At 39.9% G+C, this 25,092-nt stretch overlaps 1 protein-coding gene across 1 annotated transcript; it reads left to right on the top strand.

Annotated features, from left to right (window-relative positions):
* Positions 1–344: 344 nt before the first annotated feature.
* On the top strand, positions 345–19,239 carry tekt2 (tektin 2 (testicular)). The gene is made up of 9 exons (XM_060847486.1): positions 345–500; positions 1,867–1,992; positions 4,333–4,538; positions 7,857–8,000; positions 9,492–9,606; positions 12,769–12,876; positions 14,428–14,571; positions 16,193–16,272; positions 19,026–19,239. The coding sequence occupies exons 1-9, from the start codon at positions 345–347 to the stop codon at positions 19,237–19,239; spliced, it is 1,293 nt and encodes a 430-aa protein (XP_060703469.1).
* The last annotated feature ends 5,853 nt before the right edge of the window (positions 19,240–25,092 follow it).

The raw sequence follows: 25,092 nt of genomic DNA, 5'->3' as shown, positions 1-25,092 counted from the left end.
GCACTCCTTAAGGTGCACTACAAGTGCTTGAAGGTGGTCTGGCTGCAAGGAGCACTGTTCTTATGGCAGATGTCTGGTGAGTGAAGAGTTCCTGTGGAAACAGCATGTGGTAATATTGGATAGAAATGTGATGGGATGCTTGCTGTTGGGCTAATAGCAGCAATTAAAGTGGCAAATTTAGTAAGATACAGCAAGGAAACGTGCCTAGTCACGTGACAAGTTTCAATCTGCCAAACTTACACTTGCACAACAAAAAGTTACAGTCATTAAGAGAGAAATACTGACTCCTAGTCAATTCTTTCAATAATTCTGAAGTTTTCTTTCAGTGATATCACTGTGGCAAAATGGCAACTCTGAGTTTGAAGGCAGCTCAGAGATATTCTGTTCCAGACTGGTTCTCCAACAATAACCAGATCTCAACCAATTCAGAAAGACAACGTTATATGTCGCATCAGATCCGCCAGGAAGGTCGGGCCCTACGGAATGAAACTAACAACCAGGTAGGAATCAAAACTAGATTTGAACCTACTGTTCAAATGTATAAATTCATAATCATATGTTTTTACTTTTTGATAGATTGTGGATAACCCAATGTAGTCATAGTAAAGGTACTAAAGTTGAGGCAATTTAATTTACAATTAAAAAAGCACAGACCAAATCATCTCAAAAGAGATGCACTTAGTTAATTTCTAAAATGAAGGACTTAGCAAGAATGGCTAATCAGGGTAGGCCTTTATGCATTAGATTTGGAAGAATGAGAGGTGACCTATTGAAACATACATGATTCTGAGGGGGCTTGACAGGTGGATGTTGAAAGAATGTTTCCACTCATTATGGGGTACTGAAATAGAGAACATAGTTACAGAATAAAGGGATACTGAAATGCAAAGTAATTTCTTTTCTCAGGGTAGTGAATGTCTGGTATTCTCTATCCCAGAGAGCTGCGAAGGCTAGGTCATTGAAAGTATTCACAGAGGAGTTTGATAGATTTTTGAAAGATTGAGGGCTATGAGGAACTAGCACAAAAGAGGCACTGAGGCCTTGATCTTACAGAGTAGCAGGGGAGGCTTGAGGGTCTGTGTGGTCTATTTCTTATGTTCCTATGTCCTTGTGTAATGTGGCATTTTGAGGAAGACACAGCTTTTTGAAAACAATTTCTAAATAAATGCAAGACACTGAAGGTTTCAACAGCAGGAAGATAATAGCCTGAATTCTATGCAAGGAATAAGTGAGGCTATGAATACTCTCAGTCTTTAAGGACTAAACCAGAAAGTAACATTCAGCATCTGTACATGTGCAGTTAAAGTCAGAAAGTTGAACAATGTACTCCGAGTTACTTTCTTCATCTAAAAGCTTTGTTATACAGGCACCTCATCAAAGGGAAATATATGGAATGGTTTGTGGTTGCAATGTTGCGCAATAGCAGTTCAGTAAGTATGACAGGGAAAGTTTGAGCTTTACCATACAGGTGGAACAGAATTTTTCATAGCTTATTAAATCTCAACTACTGCCAAATAAGCTTTCTGACATTGAAAATTAACATTTACAAGTGGAATGTCATTTTCCAGATTTTACTCATTGCTGGAGATTTTTTTATAAGTGTATTTTTTCCTCTCTGCCTTCCTTTCGAATAATTGTAATCCTCAAACCAATTTATGTATTGTACTGTTTCTACAGACTTTTGCTTGCACCTCTATCATACAGGTTTCTACTCCCCTTTGTTGTATTAATCCTAAGGTTCTTTGCTGGGTCCAAAGGTTTAATGTGTAAAATAAGAAATTGTATAACTTTGCCAAGTCTAGACTAAACTCAAAAACTCAGGCACTAGACAAAAATATCAGAGTGATCATTCAGTATTTGTCACAGACTAAATGGGACCAAGAAGATAACAGCACCAGACTCGCTGAACGTATGGATGAGGTGGAGCGGTGGAAAGATGTTCTAGAGAACACTCTTTGTGACATTAACGTTGAGATCGATGCTTTAACCAAAGTAAGTTTGCCCTAAAGTTTCATTGTTAAGTTGAAAATGGTCACAGTTCTTCAATTCTGGGCAATATGGTAATTGCAGAACAATGGATTCCATGTACTGTGCTCACGAGAGTCGGAGCTCAAGTTAAAATTTCAATATTTGAGAGTTTCTCATGACAGAATTTGAACATTGAGGAGAGAGAAAGTGTGGAAATGCATGAGTCACTGCTTTTTATTGGACATGGCTTCCATGTTCCCAGGTGTCCATCACACATTCCTGGATTCCTTCACATCATTGCCATTTCTCTGTTAATATCTAGACACTGTCCTCTTTTCCCCATTATGCTGCATCATGAAGAAATCAGCTGCAAATACATAGAAAATAGGAGCTGGCCTTGGCCATTCAGCCTTTGAGCCTATTCTACCATTCAACATAATCACAGTTTATTATCCAATTACGTATCCTGTTTCTACTTTCTCCACATATCCTTTGATCCAGTTGGCTGTAAGAACTATAGCTAATCCTTTCTTGAAAACATTTGATGTTTTGGCCTAAACTCCTTTTTGTGGCAGAGAATTCCACAGGTCACCACTTTCTTGGTGAAGACATTTCTCCTCTCAGTCCTAAGTGGCCTAGCCCATATCCTTAAACTGTGACCCCTCGTCTGGACTTCACAATCATTGAGAGCAACTCTCCTGCATTTACTCTGTCTAGTCTCATTAGAATTTTATTGGTTTCTATGATACCCCTCCTGATCTTCTAAACATCAGTGAATATAGTCCTAACCTATCCTATCTCTGTTCATTAGTCTTGATGTCCCAGGAACAATCTGGTAAACCATTGTTGCACTCACCCCATAGCCAGAATACCATTCCTCAGTTAAGGATACCAAAACTGCACACATTACTCCAGGTGTGGTCCCACCGAGGCTTGCACAATTGCAGGAAGACATTCCTGCATTCCTATACTGGAATCCTCTCTCTATGAAGTCCAACATACAATTTTGCCTTCTTTACCACCTCCTGCACCCAAGGACACCCAGGTCTTGTTGCAACTCCTCTTTTCCCAATTTGTCACCATTTAAGTAATAGTCTGCCTTCTAGTTTTTGTTACCAAAGTGGATAACTGCACATTTATCCACATTATATTTCACCTGCCATGCATTTGCTCACTCACTCACCTTGCCCAAATCATACTGAATCATCTCTGCATCCTCCTTGGAACTTACTCTCCTACCCGTGTTTGTGTCATCTGCAAACCTGGAGATTTTACACTTAGTTCCTTCATCTAAATGATTAATATATATTTTGAATAGCTGGGACCAAGCACTGATCCTTATGGTTTCCCACTCGTCACTGGCTGCCATTCAGAAAATTATGTTTATTCCTACGCTTAGTTCCTTTCTTGATCTATGTCACTGCCAATCCCACATGCTTTAATTTAACTTGCTAGGCTGTAATGTGGGACCTGACCAAAAGCCTTCAGAAAGTCCCAAGTAAACCACATCCACTGGTTCCCCCTTACCAATTCTACTAGTTATAACAAGCAGATTTGTCACATATAATTTTCCTTTTGTAAATCCAAACTGACTTTGTCCAGTTCTGACACACTTTTTCAAATGAAGCAAAACACTCACTAAAGCATCACTGAGATTGCCCAGTCCTATAAAAAACATACATTGACTCTCAGACTCTCTTAGTCTGCCTGATTCTGGAATACATTGTGTTTAATTTACCCACAGAACCAATGATTCATTCAACATGATCAAGAATGATAACACTGTTTATTTATAAATTTCTTTCTGACACCCACTTCTCTTGATGTATCATTTTAACCATATAAGTGGCTGAGGTAGGCAATACCCTAGTGATATGATAGCTGGATGATTATTCCAGAGAACTGTGTAATGGCTGCCATTTAAAATCAGTAACACATCTTGAGGTAAGAGTCTAACGATCACCATGAAACCATTGTCAATTGTTGGAAAAGCTCATATGGTTCAGAAATGACCTTAAAGGAAAGAAACTGCCATCCTTACCTGTTTTGGCCTAAATATGACTCCAAATGTCAATGTGATTGACTCGTAACTGCTGTCTGGGGATTAAAGATGGTCAATAAATTGCTGAGCCAGCAATACCCACAATCCTGTGAATGAATATAAAAAGGAAGAGAACAACTCCTCTGCCAATGCAACGTGTAGTCACTTTTCTTCCTGTGCACCTGTACTTTGTGCTCAGTGAAGAGTAGTTTCTCCCAATAGTTGCTGTATCGAAATTTACAGTAGTTGGATGGGTGTACTTCATGCACAACTGACAGGTTTTGGACAACATATTGATTTCAGCTTGATCTGATCTTTTCAAGAGTAAGGAGGAAGCAGAACGTGCTTTAGAAGCTAAGAATCTGAACCTGGATGTTGTCATTGAGAATCTGACCTTACGGGAAGGACGGCAAGACATTGATCTTGTGACGGACCAAGTGCACGAACAGCTTCTTAAGGAAGTTGAGGTGATCGAAGGCTCAAAGAAAGCGCTTCAGCAGAAAATCACTGAAGCCTTTGAACAGCTCTGGTATGTGCAGCAGTTTGTGCACTATTTACCAAGTATTTTGCAATATTAGCGACCTGCCTTCTCCTACGTATACCAACTCTGTCAGATTTAATTTTGCTTTCCTCTTTCTTTTTAAACTTACCCCTTTCCCCTATTGCAGAAGTACCTACATTTTGTATCTTGGCTACTACAAATATTACCCTATCTAGGCCCAAATTCTCCAGAAACTTGGTTCACTTCTCTTTGTGTGAATTTCAACTTTCCCAAAACTCTGCCACCCACATCTTGCCTGTTTTCAGTTTCATTGAACTATCAACTTTGTTCGCATCCCCCCCCCTACTGCATTGAATTGAAACATTAGGATAAACTCCACAACTTCATCCAGCTCTGTAATCCATCACCCCAATGTGTCAGCACATGCCCGAAGTCTTTATGGCTTTGATTTCTTTTCCATCTCCTTCCACTCATTTCCAACATCAGTGACTAAGCAATTAACTTTCTGGATCTTACACTATGCGAGTCTTTTCCAAAGGCTGTCTGTCTGCTACCTCAACTACAAATGCATCCTCTAAAGCCTAACTTTTGAACTGGCTTTTAGTCACATCCCTTTATTTCTTTGTGAATATTTGTATCTCTAACACCATGAGAAATTTACTAGATTGGAAGTATTATGTAAATACACTTTCGTATCCATATCTGCCTACTAGAGAATTAAATCCATGAGGTGACCAAACAATATGCTTAGACAGAGATGAAGATGTAATTCATTGTAACTGAGGAATATGCTTGATGCCTTTATATATTTTCTCCCTATATTCCATCATCCGTGATCAAGCATTCGGCTGCCTGCATTCTACTCTCTGGAATTCAGATTTAACTCAGACTTCTAAATCCTCCATGTGCAAAACTTTTGTTTTAATTGAAATCTGCATCTTACAATGTCTCCAGTGCAGTGTATAGGAGTTTATTAAATGAGTCCAGATAAGATGTACACTTCCTGCCTTACAAACTTAAAAACACACCTGAAATGTATCATTCCATTTGACTGCTTGCACTGCAATCTTGCCTCTATATGATTTTCACCTTCAACTGGTGGACCAGGATAATTATTTGACCTAACAGCTCAGAGAAATCATTGACCTGAAACATTAACAGATGCTGCCTGACCTGAGTTTTTTCAATCTTTTCTTTGTTCAGATTTCCAGCATCTGTAATATTTTGTTTTTGAATTGTTAAATGTAGTATTTGATTTAACAACTAGAGTACCTCTTACAGCGGTGCTTCTAGTCTTCCTTTCTCAAAAGATAGAAAACCATTTGTTGTCTGGCCAGTTTTCAGTGAAGAGTAACTGAATCTGTCACTCAAAGCCCAACATTGAACTTGCTATAATAAAACAAAGAACTGTGGATGTTGGAGATCTTCAACAAAAACAGAAATTGCTGATGAAACTCAGCAGGTCTGACAATACCTGTCAGGGGGGAAAGCAGAAGTTAACATTTGAGTCCAGCGACTCCTCATTAGAGCAAATAGCAGCAAGTGAAAAATTATATTTACAGTGAAGATGAGCTTGGGGCGGTGAGGGGAGAGGTGACGGGATAGGGGGACACAGAGCCCAAAGAGAGAGATGCGAAAGCAGTAGGCAGTTGAAGGGATAATTGACAGTAAGCCAGGATAGAAGCTAATAAGTCGATTTCGCTGCTCGTTGGATGCTGCCTGAACTGCTGTGCTCTTCCAGCACCACTGATCCAGAATCTGGTTTCCAGCATCTGCAGTCATTGTTTTTACCTAGAAGATAATAAGCTCATGCATTCATGGAACGAGGGTGTCACCGGCTGGCCATGCATTTATTGCCCATCCCAAATTGTCCAGAGTTAAGAGTCAACTATATTACTGTGGTAAAAACAATGACAGCAGATGCTGGAAACCAGATTCTGGATTAGTTGTGCTGGAAGAGCACAGCAGTTCAGGCAGCATCCAAGATGCAGCAAAATCGACGTTTCGGGCAAAAGCCCTTCATCATGAATAAGGGCAATGAGCCTGAAATGTGGAGAGATAAGCTAGAGGAGGGTGGGGGTGGGAGAGAGTAGCATAGAGTACAATGGGTGAGTGGGGGAGGGGATGAAGGTAATAGATCAGGGAGGAGAGGGTGGAGTTGGTAGGTGGAAAAGGAGATAGGCAGGTAGGAGAAGTCTGGACAAGTCATGGGGACAGTGCTGAGCTGGAAGTTTGGAACTAGGATGAGGTGGGGGGAGGGGAAATGGGGAAACTGTTGAAGTCCACATTGATGCCCTGGGGTCGAAGTGTTCTGAGGCAGAAGATGAGGCATTCTTTCTCCAGGTGTCTGGTGGTGAGGGAGCGGCAGTGAAGGAGGCCCAGGACCTCCATGTCGTCGGCAGAGTGGGAGGGGGAGTTGAAATGTTGGGCCATGAGGCGATGTGGTTGATTGGTGCGGGTGTCTCGGAGATGTTCTCTAAAGCGCTCTGCTAGGAGGCGCCCAGTCTCCCCAATGTAGAGGAGACCGCATTGGGAGCAACGGATACAATGAATGATATTAGTGGATGTGCAGGTAAAACTTTGATGGATGTGGAAGGCTCCTTTAGGGCCTTGGATAGAGGTGAGGGAGGAGGTGTGGGCACAGGTTTTACAGTTCCTGCGGTGGCAGGGGAAAGTGCCAGGATGGGAGGGTGGATTGTAGGGGGGCGTGGACCTGACCAGGCAGTCACAGCGGGAATGGTCTTTACTGTGGGTCTGGAATCGCATGTAAGCCAGATCAGGTAAGGATGGCAGTTTCCTTCCCTAAGGGCATTAGTGAACCAGACGAGTTTTTCTAACAATTGGCAATGAATTCATCATTAGACTCTTAATTGCAAATTTTTAATGAATTTATATTACTCTATCTTCCATGTCAAGATTTGAACCCAGGTCCCCAGAATCTTACTTGGGTCTCTCGATTAAGAGTTCAGCTTCTGCAGCAAATTCTGTTTTTTGTTTTTAACTTGCTAGACTGCACAAGTAGATTTCTCTGACCCTGCATCTGTCATTACTGAATTTAAACTTGCTGTCAGATAATATACATTTTGTTGCATTACCTAAAGATTTTCTTGAACCATTTATTTCTAATGGAGTTAGAGTCAAAGAGCCATACAGTCATGGCACATGAAGGATTGACGTGATGTAATTAGAGGATATTACACAAACAATGGTATAGTACCTCAAGAGATGCATTACATTTTCTACTTTATGATCTGAGCAGTGTTTCAGCAGCAGATTGCTCAGATGGAAGTTTTACAATGTGCATGTAAAAATTATTTAAAGTATATACTGTTTGTTTCTTTGAAGTTTGTTAATGGAAGCTCGTCAACAGCTGATCTTTGATATCAGCAATAAAAAGGAAGCTTTGAAAATTGATGAAGTTGCCTTGTCACTCAACAATAATTCCCCAAACATTTCGTTCAAACCAAACCCACTACGCATCCCTCCAGGGTAAGAAATACCTTTTTAATGTTTCAATTTTGATAATTCTCAACTTTGCATCTCTGTATGTCTGAATCTCAGTTAATCACTCTATTCTTTTGACCAAGGTGCTAACTCATGTTGGAATACAGTTCCATAGGTGCCATTGGCCAAGAAACCCAAGTGGCTTCTGTTTTCTATGAACAAAAATTGCTTGGTTGAGATCACCTAAGTCAGTATTATCTGGGAGATATTGAACTTGGGACAACTATACTACTTCTGAATTTCCTCGACATAATCCACCGACCCACTGAAGATTTATGCGCATATCATTGGATTTATGTTTTTGTTCTGCTTTCTTAGAGCCATACAGCATAGAAACAGACCCTTTGTCCTACCAGTCCATGCCAACCATAATCCCCAACTAAACTAATCCCCCCAGCCTGCACCTGGCCCATCTCCCTCCAAACATTGCTTATTCAAGTACTTGTCCAAATATTAAATGCTGTAACTATACCTGCATCCACCACTTCCTCTGGCAGTTCATTCCACACACAAACCACTCTCTGTATAAGAAGGTTGCCTCTCATGTCTTTTTAAAATCTTTCTCCTCTCACCTTAAAAATATGAGCCCTAGTCTCACCCTAGGGAAAGGACACCTGCCAGTCACCTTACTAATACCCATCATAACTTTATAAATCTGTATGTGGTCACCCTTCAACCTCCTGCACTCCAGTGAAAGAAGTCCCAGCCTATCCAACCTATCCTTATAACTTAAACCCTCCATTCCTGGTGATATTCTGGTAAATCATTTCTGAATCCTCTTCAGCTTAATAATAACCATCCTATAACAGGACAACCAGAACTGCGACACAGTACTCCAGAAGAAGCCTAACCAATGTCCTGTACAATCTCAACATGACTTCCCAACTTCTATACTCAAAGGTCTGAGCAGTGAAGGTTAGCGTGCTAAATGCCTTCTTTACAACCCTAAAGTAAATGTTTTCATAAAATTAGTCCTTTGCAACATAGTGAATCAAACATTCTCCATGTTTGTCCCCTGTTTGCTAGTGTGATAGGGAATAGTACAATGAGCAATGGCAACACTTTATTATATTCTGAAAGTGAACATTTTCATGTTTGTAAGCCTAAATACAGTGATAATCAATAGGTAATTTCACTATGAACATCACCATCAAACTGATATTGCTCAATATTCACAAGTATTTCCCCAACAAGGTTACCAAATATTCAGACAGATGTGAGAGCCCTCATTCTGGCCCAGTTGTAGCATACCAGCTGCTGTCCTGGCTGAATAACTAACTCAGCATGGACCTGTCTCTGATCCTGGTGATCTAGGCATTGTGACTGCAAAACTGTCAGCACTAATGTATGTACCCACTGATTTATCATGGACATTCCAGAAAGAGAAGTTTCACATGATCTCTTTTTAAAAAAAAATTTAAATGTGAGAAGGAACAGATGATCAATTTTGTTTTGTTGTTGCCCTGTAATGGGTAGATCCACCACGAAACAGCAATGGGATATGTTCAGTCGATACAACAAGGATCGTGCAGAAGCAGAGATGAAAGCCTCAACCAGTCTCCGTGAAGCAATTTCTGCCACTATTAAATACGTAAGTTTTAAAAAGAGCCTAATATCTCACATTTTTCAAATTTGACATTACAAAAGCAGAAATGAATACCTTGGACGTCTGTCTGTGACTAATTTTCTTCACTATCTTAACTGATGTAAAACAAAGAAAATATTAAGACGACTTTGTTCCAAGATGTGTTTGGGTCCCAACTTCACTTCCAAGCTGTATTATTATCATGAATGTGACACGTAGTGACCAGAAATATGATAATCCTATCTTCTACATAAAAAATCCTCAAGTATCAGATATTTCATACTGACTGTGACATAACTATCATACTTACCCACACAGTGCAGCCCTGTCATCATTTTCTTTGCTAAATGCTGTTCATGGCAGAAGGAAATGTAAATAGCAGTGTTTTAAATTTTGGGGATGAAATAGTCACTGTGAATTAATCCTTGCTGCAAAGGGGTATTTGTATCAAGAGAGAACTTGTTTAGTGTGTGAGTATTTTAAAATGTTACTATTCCAAAGACTGGTCTCCAACCTATTCAGCTGGGTTGGAGAGAGTGGTACTGATGTTGATATAGTATTGTGTGATCAGAGGAAGGAATTTAAATTTCTCATGGATAGCATAGCAGCCTTCCTGGATTCCTTTTTTTTTGCAGAAAGATCTGTTTCTTAGTTTTCTAAGCCACCTTAGATTTCTAGTGCCAATATGGCTCCCTGTACCCAAACAATTCATTGTGCCCTTGTTCAAATCCAAGCCTGACTTGTCCCATACAAAATGTCTCTACTTCACCACTTGCTTTTTGCTTTGCACAGTTTCCTTAAAATCTTTATGGTTCACCTCATCATCCTAAACATCAATTTTCCCTTTTGTCTCTCAAATGAACACTATAAAAATTGATTCTGAGAAAACACAGCTTAGGTTTAAATAAGTAAGTTGAAAACATTCAATGTTACCAAATGATGATCCCTCCTATCCCAACCACTATTTCTAAATTGTCAGACTACTGTCCAATATCATCTTCCAACTAAGTTCTGTAGCCATTCACTCGGCACGGTGGCACAGTGGTTAGCACTGCTGCCTCACAGCAACAGAGACCTGGGTTCAATTCCCGACTCAGGCGACTGACTGTGTGGAGTTTGCACGTTCTCCCCGTGTCTGCGTGGGTTTCCTCCGGGTGCTCCGGTTTCCTCCCACAGTCCAAAGATGTGCGGGTCAGGTGAATTGGCCATGCTAAATTGCCCGTAGAGTTAGGTAAGGGGTAAATGTAAGGGTATGGGTGGGTTTCGCTTCGGCGGGTCGGTGTGGACTTGTTGGGCCGAAGGGCCTGTTTCCACACTGTAAGTCTAATCTAATCTAAGTCTAATCTAATCTAATCACTCCTTCCCTGTCTCTGATAACTGTCCAAGTCTTTTCACAAATACAGTGTCATGTTTGAACCCAAGATGAGCAAAGAACGCCTATTTCCACTTTTGTAACATTTTCAGTACTGCAATACCACCCCTATCTCAACCTACCTATTGCTGAATCACCTGCATATGTCTTTGTCCCCTCTATACTTGACTATTAAGTGCATTCCTGGACAATCTTCCATTTTTATTCTCCATAGACATAACTCTGTAATCCATCTGCTAACTTACATCAAGTACACAAGGGACTCGCCTGTCACCACTCTGTTTGCTGACTTACATTAGTCTTGTTTAAGCAACTCCTCAATTTTAAAACTCTCAAAATAGTTTTCAAATGACTCCAAGGCACTATCACTGTTACTTATTATCACTACAATCTCCTCCAGCCCTACATACTCCAATTGTATCCTTTTGAAAATCCCTGATTTAAATTGACCCATCATTTATTTAGCACCATGATCCTAAGCTTTGGAATTCCCTCCATAGATCTCTGTCTTTGTGCCTCCCTTAGGCTTTTAAGCACTCCTTAAAACCTACTACTACTACTTTGACCAGCATTTGCCCATTTACCCAAAGATCCCCTTATGTGGCTTGGATCTAAAGCTTACTTGAAGATGCTACTGCTATTGTCAAAGGCAACTGACTAAGTACTGTTTCTGTGGTAATAGACTCCCCAAAATAATTAAAGTTAATATCAATTGAATTAAAAATTCCCCAATGTACAGTTGTTTATGTCTTTATGGGAAAAAAGGGAGGTGAAGGAGACTATGTTCACCAAAGAACATAATGGTACAATGTCATGATCATCAATAAATCTTGGTTTGTTTTGAAACAGTAATAGCAGGATGTTAAATGTCTCAAGACTATTCCTGTGACAATTTTAATCTCAGCTTTGACAGCAGAAAAGTGCTTTTATGGACCCCAGTGTCCCTGATCTAAAATGGAATTAAAACTTCATGGGCTCCTGCCCTTAACAGCTAATCAATGAAAGCCTCCAAATAACTGAATCTATGCCCTGCAGTACTAGATTTTGCACTGCCTGAGCTTCGGGTAGAAGGAATAAAATATAGACAATTGCAAATCTCAAGTGGGATCCAATTCACATATAGTTTACTTTCTCCGGTCCATATCTATGCTGACCATAATTCCTTGTGTTAACAAATCTATTCTTATTAAGATCTTCATTCTTTCCGCATCTGAAAGTCTCTACTCTCTGAACAAAATAAACCCTAGCTTGAAGACCATTTTGAATAGCTGGCATCATGTTCAGGTTGTGTCAAACTGAGCTTTCTCAAAGAGGAAAAGCTTATCAATGAATTGATTAAGGTGTGTCTTTTACACTCAACTGATGACTCAACACTCCAGCATTTTAAGAAAATTGTAGAGATACCTTGGTGTTGGACAAAGGAGATTAAAACAATGAAGCAAGGATATTTTTAGTTTAGTCCTGCTGATTTGTGATACAACACACAAATTCCACAAAGCTCATATTAATAGAGGGAACCGATATGCTAACTTGCAGTGCGATAAAATAGATACATATCTGTGAACCTTCACTTTGTTACTAAACAGAATCATGTAATTGGGAGAATACACTCCATCACAGCAAGGGGAGGAAATCCAAATGATTAGTCACTTCAAGGAGAGTGACTCATTTGCCAAGAAGCACAAGTAGTGAATTGTAAATGTCAGGAGGATCTTTCAGGAAGAGAAAACAATGAGTAGATAAACAACTTTTGAAATTGTTATCAATAAATTGTCTCCTTATTTTTGTCATTGCAGACTGATAATGAAATAGAGGCACAGCGAGTTGCCACTGACTTTGCCTTCAGGAAGAGAATCCATGAGTTTGAACAGGCGCTTAGTGAATTGAAATGGCAGGAGAAAAATGTAATGGAACTCATTTCGTTTGGATGCACGTTTTCCATATTTATTTGCATGTTAGCATTTTTTCCAAACGTATACGTTTCTGATCCATTAAAATACATTTTTGTAACAAACTGATGCTTGCCAGATCAAAAATAATTTTTTTGATCTGTAACAGTACTGTATTCAGAAACTTGTACCAATGCTGAGTCTGTTATTGTTGATTAGAAAAAATAGCGGTGGAAAGTCTTACTTGGTTGAGTACAGTACACAGCCCAAAGATTGGCACTTTGAGCCGTAAGCAAGGTGGAAATGTAATGTGATGTGATTAGTATAATATCTGTTGTGCTGCGGTTCTTTGTGGAATCAAACTTTTACAGCGGTGATTGAAACTATTTAATCCATCAAATCTACACCTATACCAGTGCCAGCAGTTCAACTAGAGCAAGCTGCTATATCCAATTTTCTTGCCTTTTCCTCATAATCTTTTGTATTTCTTGGTAAAATATTTGTCCAAAATTTCTCTCTTTTGTCTGTCATGTTGAAATCAAAACTGATCATATTCGATTGGATTTTGCAGTTGAGTAAATGGTTTAGACTATCAGCACTCACTATTATTCAGGAAAACATCAGACAGCAACTTCTAGTATCCAAACTCTCGCATTAAATGTGCAATTTAGGAAATATTTATCCAATTTGTTGTGCTCCTCCAGAACCTTTGCTATAACAGTACCTCATCTAGATACTCAACATCCTAACCTTATACTTATACTATACTGTATTATATAATATTAGGACTTACCCATTCATGTTTAAGTTTTTTTTATGTCTTTGTTAAGTCTGAATTAATAGCAAATAAGCTCTCAGGCACTGAAAATTCATTTTTACAAATGTCAATCTGTCTCAGTCCTTCAGCTTTCGATTAATATTGAACATTGAAGAATGGGAAAATAAAGAACTTTTTTTTTCTTGACAGTCCTAATCCCATCTTTCTTTCCTTCTCTTTATTTTCAGTTTGATGCATGATTTTACCTGGTGTTGAATATTCTAATTTACACTTCCTGGCTTTGACAGTGCATGCCTCAGAAAAGGTGCTTCAATCTCACTGGTTGAAGAAGAATCCTATTACTGTCTTGTTTGCACAAGTCCCAGATGTCTTGTCAAGGTCTCCCACTGACAATAGGTTGTTGAACAGAAGCCTGCTAAAAATCTGTGAATAGATGCAAGTGTAATGAATGATAAGTACTATCCATTCATCACTGATTGCAAAATCTAAACCAATATTTACTCTTCCAGATCATTCTTACCTCATTTGTAGAAGTCATTGTCTGTCTCGTCCTTTGACAATTTTTCTGCAATCCTAATTTTGCATCACCCAACAATATTTCCTGGTTTATTTCATCTTTTGAATTCTTTCTCATTATAATGTCCTATAACGGACTCTCAAATTTGTCTTTTCAATAAAAAGATATGCTTGTGATCTATAAAGTGCCAGATTTAAGGGCTGATTTTGTGATTTCAAGTTCTTTTATTTTAATAAAATTATCAATGTGCTGAGTCCTTGCTGTCTCTCAGATCTTGGAGGACATCGCAGATCTTGAGGAAGATATTCGACATCTTGAAGCAGATCTTCGAGCTAAGGCAGCTCCTTTGAAGGTGGCTCATACGAGACTTGAAACTCGTACCTACAGACCTAATGTTGATCTCACCAGAGATGAAGTAAGAGCTTATGTAATATTTCAGCTCATCTATGAAGCTTAATAAGAATTTATTAATTGCAAAAGCTTATGAGGTTATTGAGACATTATATTTGTGCATTCTGTTTGGATAATAATGGGGACTTTCTTACTGCTTCTGGACAATCTTAATGCTTTCACTGTAATGCAATGTGAGAAAGACTTGGAAATAATTGAGTTACATTTTGAAGATCAAGGGTTCTTGTTCCATAATTTCCTGATATATCTACACACTGGACTCTTTTCAAAAAGCTTTAAGTCTTGGCCAAGCACTAAGTGGTTAGCTTTGTAATAAAAGCAGTGACTAAATACTCCTTGCAGTCCTCAGTCCTGTTGATTTGATTTCTCAATACCAGTTTTCTCCTCAGTTTCAACAGTGCCCACAGTTCCTTTTCTTTAGATATACAAGTCTCAGCCTCTCTCACACATTCTCTCTCACACACACAGTGTTTGACAAGGATCTCACCGAAAATGGTGAGGATGAGCAGCCTTGATGCATTTTAACTCTCCGTAGCCCAAGTTTATCGAGATAAATTATAATAGGACTGTCTGTGGTAGCCTAAATAATCACATATAAAGATTGAACCCAGGACTTTGTTCAGCCATTTGACCAGGTAACATGCATTTACACAATTAGGGCTTCTCTGGAACTGTTCAGCCTTTGGAAAATTAACAACCAGATGGTTCTCTAACTCTGCAAGATGTAGAGTTTGATGTGTTCCCAACCTAGAGCCTGGTAACTCTAAGTTATCTGTCTCCAGAGTAAAATGTTACTGCACTAAGTCCCAAATCTGTGTTTTTCTCCAACACAATTTCTGAGGCAAGAAAAGAAAGACAATAACAGACAAGCAAGGAAGAGAGAAAAAGGGAGAATGAGAGAAGGAGAGTAAAATAAATTAACAAGGAAGGAGAAGAATGAATAAACAAACAAATATGAAGGTTTTAGCAGTGGATTCAGTGACACCAATAAGCACATGAGTTCTTAGGTTCTTAACCAATCTGCCATGCAAGACCTTGTCAAAAGCTTTATTGAAGTTCGCATAGACGATATCAAATGCACTCTCCTCATCGACACTCCTAGTCACCACCTCTCAAAATTCAAAAATTCGTAAGTCTTCTACACTCCAGACAACAAAAGCTAATTTTTTTGTAACCTGTCCTTATAAGTTAACCCTTTATGTGCCATTATGATTCTGCTGAATCTGCCTCGTTTCCCCATCCAAGGCCAGTAGATCTGGTAATTTGTGCACAAAAGTGAACACATTTCTCCAGAGGGAGTTCTGACTAAGTCTCTAACAACTGAAAAGTCACTTTCTTTCTTTCGTGTTTTGACTCCTTCAGATAACATAAATTCATGGATGTTGTTTTAAATAGAAATAATATGAATTTGTGTATGAAAACAGTTGTACAGTTTGTTAATACAATACTTACTTTATTTGTATTGTGTTGCATATAAAAGCAGCTTTTGTATATGCTGCAGAATCTGGTAACAAGCAGAGAATGGATACAAGGCAGGATTGGTAAAAATAATTGAGAGAGCTACCTTAATGAAAAGTTATCAATTCATGTAACATTTAAGAAGTAAATTTTTTTCTCCCCTCCAGGCACAGTATGGACTGGTGGATGAGGTTCATCAGTTGGAGGGCACCATCGATGCACTCAAACAGAAGCTTGCCCAATCTCAGTATGTTTAAGTTGTCTGCTCACAAATTAACTTGCTACATATCCAATATTTGATTTCTGTGTGCAAATAAATGTACTATTTTATGATAAATCAAGGCTAGCCTGATGCCAAAAAGGATTAGTCAGGTTCATGTAATTTTTCTTAAAAAGGAAATATTTCATAGTACCATTAGTTTTAGGGTCAATATCGCAAAGATGTAATGTTTCAGATATCTATGGCATTTTTCCAAGTATGGTGAACTTAGCAGTTTATTGGTTGTCAAATGAAGTCATTATATCCCAGTTGATGACTATGACTTGTTGAAAGAACAATTGACCATAAGTTCATAAGATAGAGGAACAGAATTAGACCATTTGGCCCATCATGTTTGCTCCACCATTCAATAACAGCTGATATGTTTCTCAATCCCATTCTCTTGCCTTCTCTCCTTACTTTTGATCCCCTTACTAATCAAGAATCTACCTATCTCTGTCTCATTTGATTCTGGCAATACTCTTCCAGTCTGGTTTCGATTCCAGTTTCGGGTGACTGACTATATGGAGTCTGTACTTTCTCCCATGGTCCAAAGATGTGTAGGTTCGGTGGATTGCTGAACTGTCCATGATGTCCAGGGATGTGCAGGCTAGATGGCTTAGCGATGGGAAGTACAGGTTGTGGGAATAGGATAGAGGGTTGGGTCTGGATGGGATGCTCTTCAGAGAGTCAGTGTGGACTCAATGGGCCAAATGGCTTGCTTCCACACTTTAGGGATTCAATGATAATACAGTTGGCATGGGCAGTCAGGTGAAATTTACAATAACTTTTTAAAGTTCTTAAAATGGTGGATGGAAGGCAGGACTGCTATACTTATAGGGCACCCTTTGGTCCTGAGTGCACCCCCGAGAAGTTAATACAAGGTCCTTCACTCTCACTCACATTCTTTAAAACCCAGCCCTAACCCTCAGCTCAAAGCCCACTGAACTCCCTGGATCCAAGCTCAAAGAGCTCTTGTAAGTGGACCAGCCTGCAGTCCCAGTCGCCCCCAGTACACAACTCTGGCACTGTTGGGTCTGTTGCAGCTGCCAGCCAATCAGATCATCCAGCAGCTTGCAGGGGAACGACCTCCTTCTAGGAAGGGGCAGAAGTCCCATTGTCAGCGAGTTTAGCCTACCTGCACTGCTTTATTGCTGTAGAGTAGGTTTCTATCAGGACATATGGCTGGCTGCTGGCATTCCTTTTACTGACGGAAGTGAGCTTGTTTCCTTTCTTGCTCCCACCTCCACACATCATTTTTCAGCCCTTTGAATATTTTTAAGGCAGAAGTTTATAGATTCTTGATAAGCAGTGGAGTGAGATGTTATCATGACAAGGCAGGAATATGGGATAGTCAGATCAGCTATGATCTTATTGAATGGTGGAGCAGGCTTGAGGGGTCACGTGACCTGCACCTAATTCATATATTCAAAGCAATTAATTTTGTTTTATTTCAAAATTAACATTTTTACTTTTGTCAAATTGAAGTGACACAATTGGAGGTAGGACATTTAATTATTGCAATAGGTCAGTTAAGTTATTGACATAATTGCAATGTTATACCAGTTTTTACAAATATGACCAGATATTATGATCTTAGTTAGAGTTTTTGGTTTCTTCGGAAATCCAAAGACCTGGCTAATTACTGAAAGAAGAAAGTTGCACAGTTCACAATTTATAGTAATAAAAAATTAATGCACAAAAAGCAAAGAACATGGATACTAATAACAGTTATTTGTAACTGAACCAAACTAGATAGCTCAATTTTTTTCAAAACTGAAGAAACTCAAGTCAGATATTTATCAGAATTTAGAAGATTATCTAATTGATCTGAATATTATTTCAAGGATTCATACAAAATTGAAGTTTCTTGGGCTTTTGCTGAATTCTCATAAGATTGCCTCTTCAATTTTTCTGCAACCATCTCACAGTTGTAGATTCCCAGTTTATTACCAGTGTTGCAAATAGCTTAAATGTAGCCAGTTCAAGTCCAAATTCTCCTAGTTTTTTTTGGTTTTCATCACGAGAGTCTAGCATCTAACAACTCACTGACCATCACGAAGTCTACCTCACTGTTTGTCCTTCAGTTGTCAAGCTTTAAATCCTGTTAGTCAACACAAACAATTTCAACTGAATTTGTCTTGAAGGAAGTATTTGCTGTAGTCAACCTGTTCAAAACTAAACTCTGCCCACAGGAATCTACTCCCTGCTGTAACTAACTACATCTGTGTACATCTTTTACTACTATTTATATCCTAACAGCTTGGTCACTTGCTGGAGACAAGCTACTTTTACAAGGGCTCCTCTTCCAGTGAAACCAGGTCTCTCCTCAAAAGCACGTGAGCCATTTCAATAAGGAAAGGGTTTTTTAAAAAATATATTATACAATTGCTCCACCAATGTGATTGGCTGCTGGAGCACGGGCTGGGTTACAATTACCTCCTGGTGAGCAAGCACATGGTTTCATTTGGTGTCTCCCCACGGTGGCATAATTGTGGTAAGAAACAAATAGCAGCAACAACTTGCATTGTCCTGCTCTAATGGCATTATTATGACCACTCAGAAAGAAATTATACTCTGGAGCTTAAAATTGTGAGGTTATATTGTAATTGGTGGTGAAGTTTGGAGTTACTGCACTGTTTGAGATGAATGGTGGAATTTGCTGAAGGTACAAAGGAAAAAAAGTCTGCCAATGATATGAATGAATTATAGCTGTTTTAATTCTGATTCCTGTGTTTCAGGGATGCTTTGACTTCACTGCAAAAACAACTTGCACGAATACAAGAGGATATCGGCTTCAAGACTCATTCATTGTGTCTTGATAAACATAGCATGGATGTTAGAGCAAAACTAACCACTCCACCTGAGAAATATGTGTCAAAGACAGATAGCTTTCCCCGCACGCCCAACCGACAACTATCAGAAATCAAATGCAGGCAACTTGAATTATTATAATATGGGATCAAGTACAAAAAACAAATGATATACTTGGTAATCTAATGCTGCATCTGCTGTTATAGTGAATCTGTAGTGAAATGTGCTGTGTCACAAAGCAAATAAATAAATATACACAAGCCTGTTAGCAGAGTACATGGTGTTGACAAGTGAATAGGAAATAAAATATTCAATATAGAGTTCACCAGCTTCAAAATCTCCACATTCCCAGCCTCATCCCATGTCCAGCCCTCCCTCTCCTCCCTAATCCCTTGACCTGACATACTTGTCCAACTTCCTTCTCACCTATCTGCTCCACTCTTTCCACTGACCAATCACAATTACCGCGTGTCTGCATCCACCTATCACCGTCCCACCTACTTTCGCTCAGCCCCATCCTTCCCTTTGTTTATTTCTGAGCTTCCTTCCCCCTCCCTAGGCCTGATGAAGGATCCTGACTGAAACATTGACTTTCCTGCTCCTCTGATGCTGTTTGACCTGCTGTGTTTTTCCAGCTCAATATTTTATCAATTCTGACTCCAGCATCTGTAGTCCTCACTGACTCCAAGATATTGTTAAACTTGAGTGCGTGCAGAAAAGATTTACAAGGATATTGTTGTAAGGATTGGAGGGTTTGAGTTATAGAGAGAGGCTGAATAGGCTGGGGCCTTTTTCCCTGAAGCATAGGAGCCTGAAGGGTGACCTTTCAGATGTTTATAAAGCCATGAGGGGCACAGAGAGGGTGATAGCCAGGACCTTTTTCCTAGAGGGGGAGAGTCCAAACTTAGAAGGTAAAGGTTTAATGTGAAAGGGGAAAGATTTAAAAGGGACCTAAGGGGCAGCTTTTTAACACAGAGGGTGGTGCCTTAATGAAGCAAGCTGCTAGAGGAAGTGGTAGCGGCTGGTACAATTACAACATTTAAAAGGCATTTGGATGGGTATAGGAAGGGTTTAAGAAGGATATGGGTCAAATGCTGGCAAATGAGATTAGGTCAGATTGGGATGTCTGGTCGGCACAGGCGCGACGGTCTGTTTCCATGCTGTATGACTCTAAAACAACCTCAAGATGTGAGTTTAAACAAGAGAACTCATCAGATCTTTATAATACGTAAGAAAACCCTGTAACAGCAATCGTTTCTGAATTCAAAAGAGCTATTGGAATGAAGAACCAAAACAGGTGATAACATTCTCTAGTTCATTTGTTAGGGCATGTCTTGATCAATCAGAGTTAACCTGCCTAGTTTAAAATTTAAACAAAACAAGCAATTAACTATCTGGCATCATTATCTTGTGCATTGTCCATGGTAACATGTCTACCAATCAGAGTCTACTTGCCAACCAATCATCACTCCTCTCATTTTGTTTTATTCATTTAAGAGACATGGGCATCAGTGGCTGGCCAGTATTTATTACGTGTCCCTAGCTGCCCTTGAGAAGGAGCTGCCTTCTTGAACCACTGAAATCCATGTGATATAGGTGGACCCATAATACACTTGGGAGGGAATTCCAGGACTTGGAGGGGACTTTATAGACGGTGTTCCCATGCATCTGCTGCCCTTGTCCTTTTAGATTGAAGTGGTCACGTGTTTGTAAAGTGCTGTTTCAGGATCATTGGCAAATTTCTGCAATGCATTCTGTAGATAGTGCACACTAGATTAGATTACTTAAAGTGTGGAAACAGGCCCTTCGACCCTCTGAAGTGCAACCCACCCAGACCCATTCCCCTACACATAACCCTTCACCTAACACTACGGGCAATTTAGCATAGCCAAAACTCTGCTTTTGGACTGTGGGAGCAAACCCACGCAAACATGGGAAGAATGTGCAAACTCCACACAGACAATTGCCTGAGGCGGGAATTGAACCCAGGTCTCTGGCGCTGTGAGGTAGCATTGCTAACCACTGTGCCACTGTACTGTCCACTACTATTGAGAGTCAGTGATGGAGGGATTGGATGCTTGTGGATGTGCTAATCAAGTGGGATACTTTGTTCCGGATGGACCAAGCGTCTTGAGTATAGTTGAAGCTGTACCCATCCAGGCGAATGGGGAGTATTCTGTCAGTCTCCTGACTTCTGCTTTGGAGATGGTTAACGTGTTTTAGGAAGTCAGGAAGTGAGTAACTCACAAAAGAATTCCTCTGACCTGCTCTTGTAGCCACTGTATTTATATAGTGAAGCCAGCTGATTTTCTGATCAATGGTCATACAGTAGACAGGGGGGTAAATGTTGTTTTCCTTTTACTTTGGTATTTCTTGTGAAGTGTTCTGATTTTTTGCAAAATGTAAAGCTTTGACAAAATTGTCTTTTTTTAACCAATATTCACTTTAAGGACTATTTGCACGAACTGTCCAAACTGCTTCATAAATAAATAATGGTACTTACCAGCTAACTGTTGGAAATAAGGTGCAAGGAAGATGGGTGATAGCAATTGACAATGCATGGAAGATTTTTGGATGAAGATAAAATCTAGTTTGGTTATTATGCCAATCTCTCAATGTTTAAATAGCCTGAGAATGTGCAATATCTAGCATTCTATTATAAAGACTAGGCATTTGGATATGATACTGGATAACTACCCATACCCATGGAATTGCACCCCAGCAAACACTAGTACCTTAAGGGAGGAGAGAAACATTGATAAATAAAGCACATTTTACAAAAGGGGAGATTAGGATTTCTGTCATGATATTTCTTTAAGCTGTTTGTAATGCAGGAATTTAAGCCTTACAGATCAAAAAGACCTTTCTCTAGTGATGGATTTTCCACATGTCAGATTTTCTCTTTTGTTGATTATTTTCTATCTGATAAGTTTGTTACAATCAAATTGATTATTTTTGTTTTGATGTAATATTAGTCATAATTTCAAATACAGTGAAAGTCATTTTATGTCTATCAATTACAATAAAAAAAACACAGTGCTACTCTTTATATTTTGTTATATTTTTGTTTTTTTTAAAAATGTTTTTCCACAGCTGTATTTCTCAAGCTGTAACTGGATGACAACACATCCCTGCTTCAACTTACTGTCTTCTCCCCATAATCCTTGATTCCCATCCTGATCAATAATCTTATCTATCGCAGCCTTGGATGTACAGAAGGATTCTGCCCCCACTGCTCTCTGTGACAAGGAGTTCCAAAGGCGCACAACCCTCTGAGAGAAGAAATTCTCCTCATCTTAGTCTTAAATTGGCAAGTCTTTCTCTGAGACTTCATGGGCAGAATTTTCCCCTCCCTGATGAAGCATGAGTATTGGCAAGAAACAAGGGAAACTGCAGCTAGAATGGAAAAATATGATTCTTGATGTCAAGAAGTTATTTTCCCCTCAAGTCTTAAATGGTGACTTCAGAATCTCATCATTGAGTGGCAACTATCATATTTCAACATATTTGGGTTTCATTTAAACTCCAAATTGCCCTTGTAAATGTTATTTCCAATTCTGTCCTTGTAGCTGCAGCTCACCAATTGCTTGTTCTGGCCATTCTCCATATAAGTTGCCATCAGGAAACCATCAACCTCACCACATCATCATGCCTCCTCTTTGCACCAATTCTGATACCATTTCAGCCCTTCAACAATTTGAAGCCATGGATATCTATGGCTTGTATGTTTCTGCCAGATTGCTTTGTGCATAGTGCCATACGTGCATCTGGACAGCATGGATCTTATACTTGTCAGCTTGCTTTTCTTAGTGCTCATTCACTTCTTACATGGAGATTGACAGCATCGCTGTTTCACGTTGATTTCTTTGAGCACACTCATTGACTTTATCACTGACCTACTGCCTGCCAGCGATTTTGTGGTTTGCATTGCTTTCTTAGCACACCGGGTCTTTAGTACATTACTCAGCTACAGTCTGCCAGCCCCTACAGCTTGAAGTGCTTTTAAGCACAGAGAAAGGCAGGCAGCTTTTAACAGTAGGGAGCACAACAGTCAGGGGGAAGGACATGTTGCTTTATAACACTGCTACATTAACTTTACGTCTGCAACATGTGCCAGGAAACACACTGCACATGCTTCAAGCAAATAGCCATGTGTAAAATTCAAACAAGAGAAGATCTTGGTGTGCTTACAGATGGCCTACATTCAATCAGGATGCCAACACAGTCTGTCAAGGAACTATCCTATCTCAGTCCAGGGGGTTGGCCAAGGTGAGTTGGGTATTGGTCTTACCAGAACCCAGAAGTCTTAACTGACCCCAGTTAGTCCTGCAGGTAGTCATGATAGTCAGCAGGTTGAAAGGAATCCTGAAAAATCTCGTTTTGACCCTTCTATCATTGGTAACCCTTCAATGCTTCAGAACCATCAAAACATACTTGACCTCATCCTTACTAATCTGCCAGCTGTAAATGCATCTGTCCAGGAGAAAGTGAGGACTGCAGATGCTAGAGATCAGAGCTGAAAATGTGTTGCTAGAAAAACGCAGCAGGTCAGGCAGCATCCAAGGAGCAGGTGAATCGACGTTTTGGGCATGAGCCTGAAGAAGGGCTCATGCCCGAAACGTCGATTCTCCTGCTCCTTGGATGCTGCCTGACCTGCTGCGCTTTTCCAGCAATACATTTTCAGCATGCATCTGTCCATGACAGTATTGATAAGAGCAATCAATGCACAGCCCTTACGCAGAAAAAGTCCCACCTTCACATTACGAATAAACTCCATCATGTTGTGTGGCAATATCACTGCTCTAAATAGGACAGACATCAACTCAAGAATTGAGCATCCATGAGGTGCTGCAGGCCACCAAAAGCGGCAGAATTATACTCCATCACAATCTGTAACCTCATAACCTAGCATATCCCCCACTCAACCATTACCAACAAGCCAGAGATCAACCCTGGTTCAATGGAGAGTGCAGGAGGGCATGACAGAAACAGCAGCAGCCATACCTGAAGACAAGGTATCAATCTGGTCAAGCTATCAAACAGGACTACCTGCATTCCAAATAGCACAAGCAGCAACTGATAGACAGGGCTAAGCGATCCCAAAACCAATGGATCAGATCTAAGACTTGCACTCCTGCCACATTCAGCCATGAATGATGGTGGACAATTAAACAACTCACTGGAAGAGGAAGCTCCACAAATATCCCATCCTCAATGAGGGAAGAGACCAGCACATCAGTGCAAAAGATAAGGCTGAAGGTTTCGCAGCAATCTTCAGCCAGGAGAAGCGCTGAGTGGATGATCCATCTCTGCCTCCTCCAGTGGTCCCCAACATTACAGATACCAATCTTCAACCAATTCAATTCACTCCATGTGATATCAAGAAACAGTTGGAGATACTGGATGTTACAAAGGCTGTGGGCCCTGATGACATTCCAGCAAGAGTACTGAAGATGTGTGCTCCAGAACTTGCCAGTCTCCTAGACACACTCTTCCAATACAGTTACAACACTGGCATATACCCTACAACGTGGAAAATTGCCAAGGTATGTCATAAAAAGCAAGACAAATCAAACACAGCCAATTATTGCTCCATCACTCTACTCTTGATCATCAGTGCTATCAAGCAGCACCTACTCAGCAATAACCTGTTCAGTGATACCCAGTTTGTGTTCTGCCAGGGACGCTCAGCTCCTGATCCCATTATAGCCTTGGTTCAAACATGGACAAAAGAGCTGAACTCTAAACGTGAACTTATAGGCATCAAGGAGCCCTAGCAAAACTGGAATCAGTACGTATCGGGGGCAAACTCTCCAGTGATTGGAGTCATACCTGACACACATGAAGGTGGTCATGGTTGTGGAAGGTCGGTCATCTCATCTCCAGGACATCTCTGCAGGAGTCCCTCAGGATACTGTCCTCGGCCCAATATCTCCAGCTGCTTCATCAATGACCTTATCTGCATCATAAGGTCAGAAGTGAAGATTGTGCAAT

The sequence above is a fragment of the Hemiscyllium ocellatum genome, chromosome 30 (genome assembly GCF_020745735.1).
Source record: "Hemiscyllium ocellatum isolate sHemOce1 chromosome 30, sHemOce1.pat.X.cur, whole genome shotgun sequence".
Taxonomy (NCBI): Eukaryota; Metazoa; Chordata; class Chondrichthyes; order Orectolobiformes; family Hemiscylliidae; genus Hemiscyllium; species Hemiscyllium ocellatum.
The sequence above is the reverse complement of the archived record's forward strand: the minus strand, read 5'-3'. Positions and strand labels throughout refer to the sequence as shown.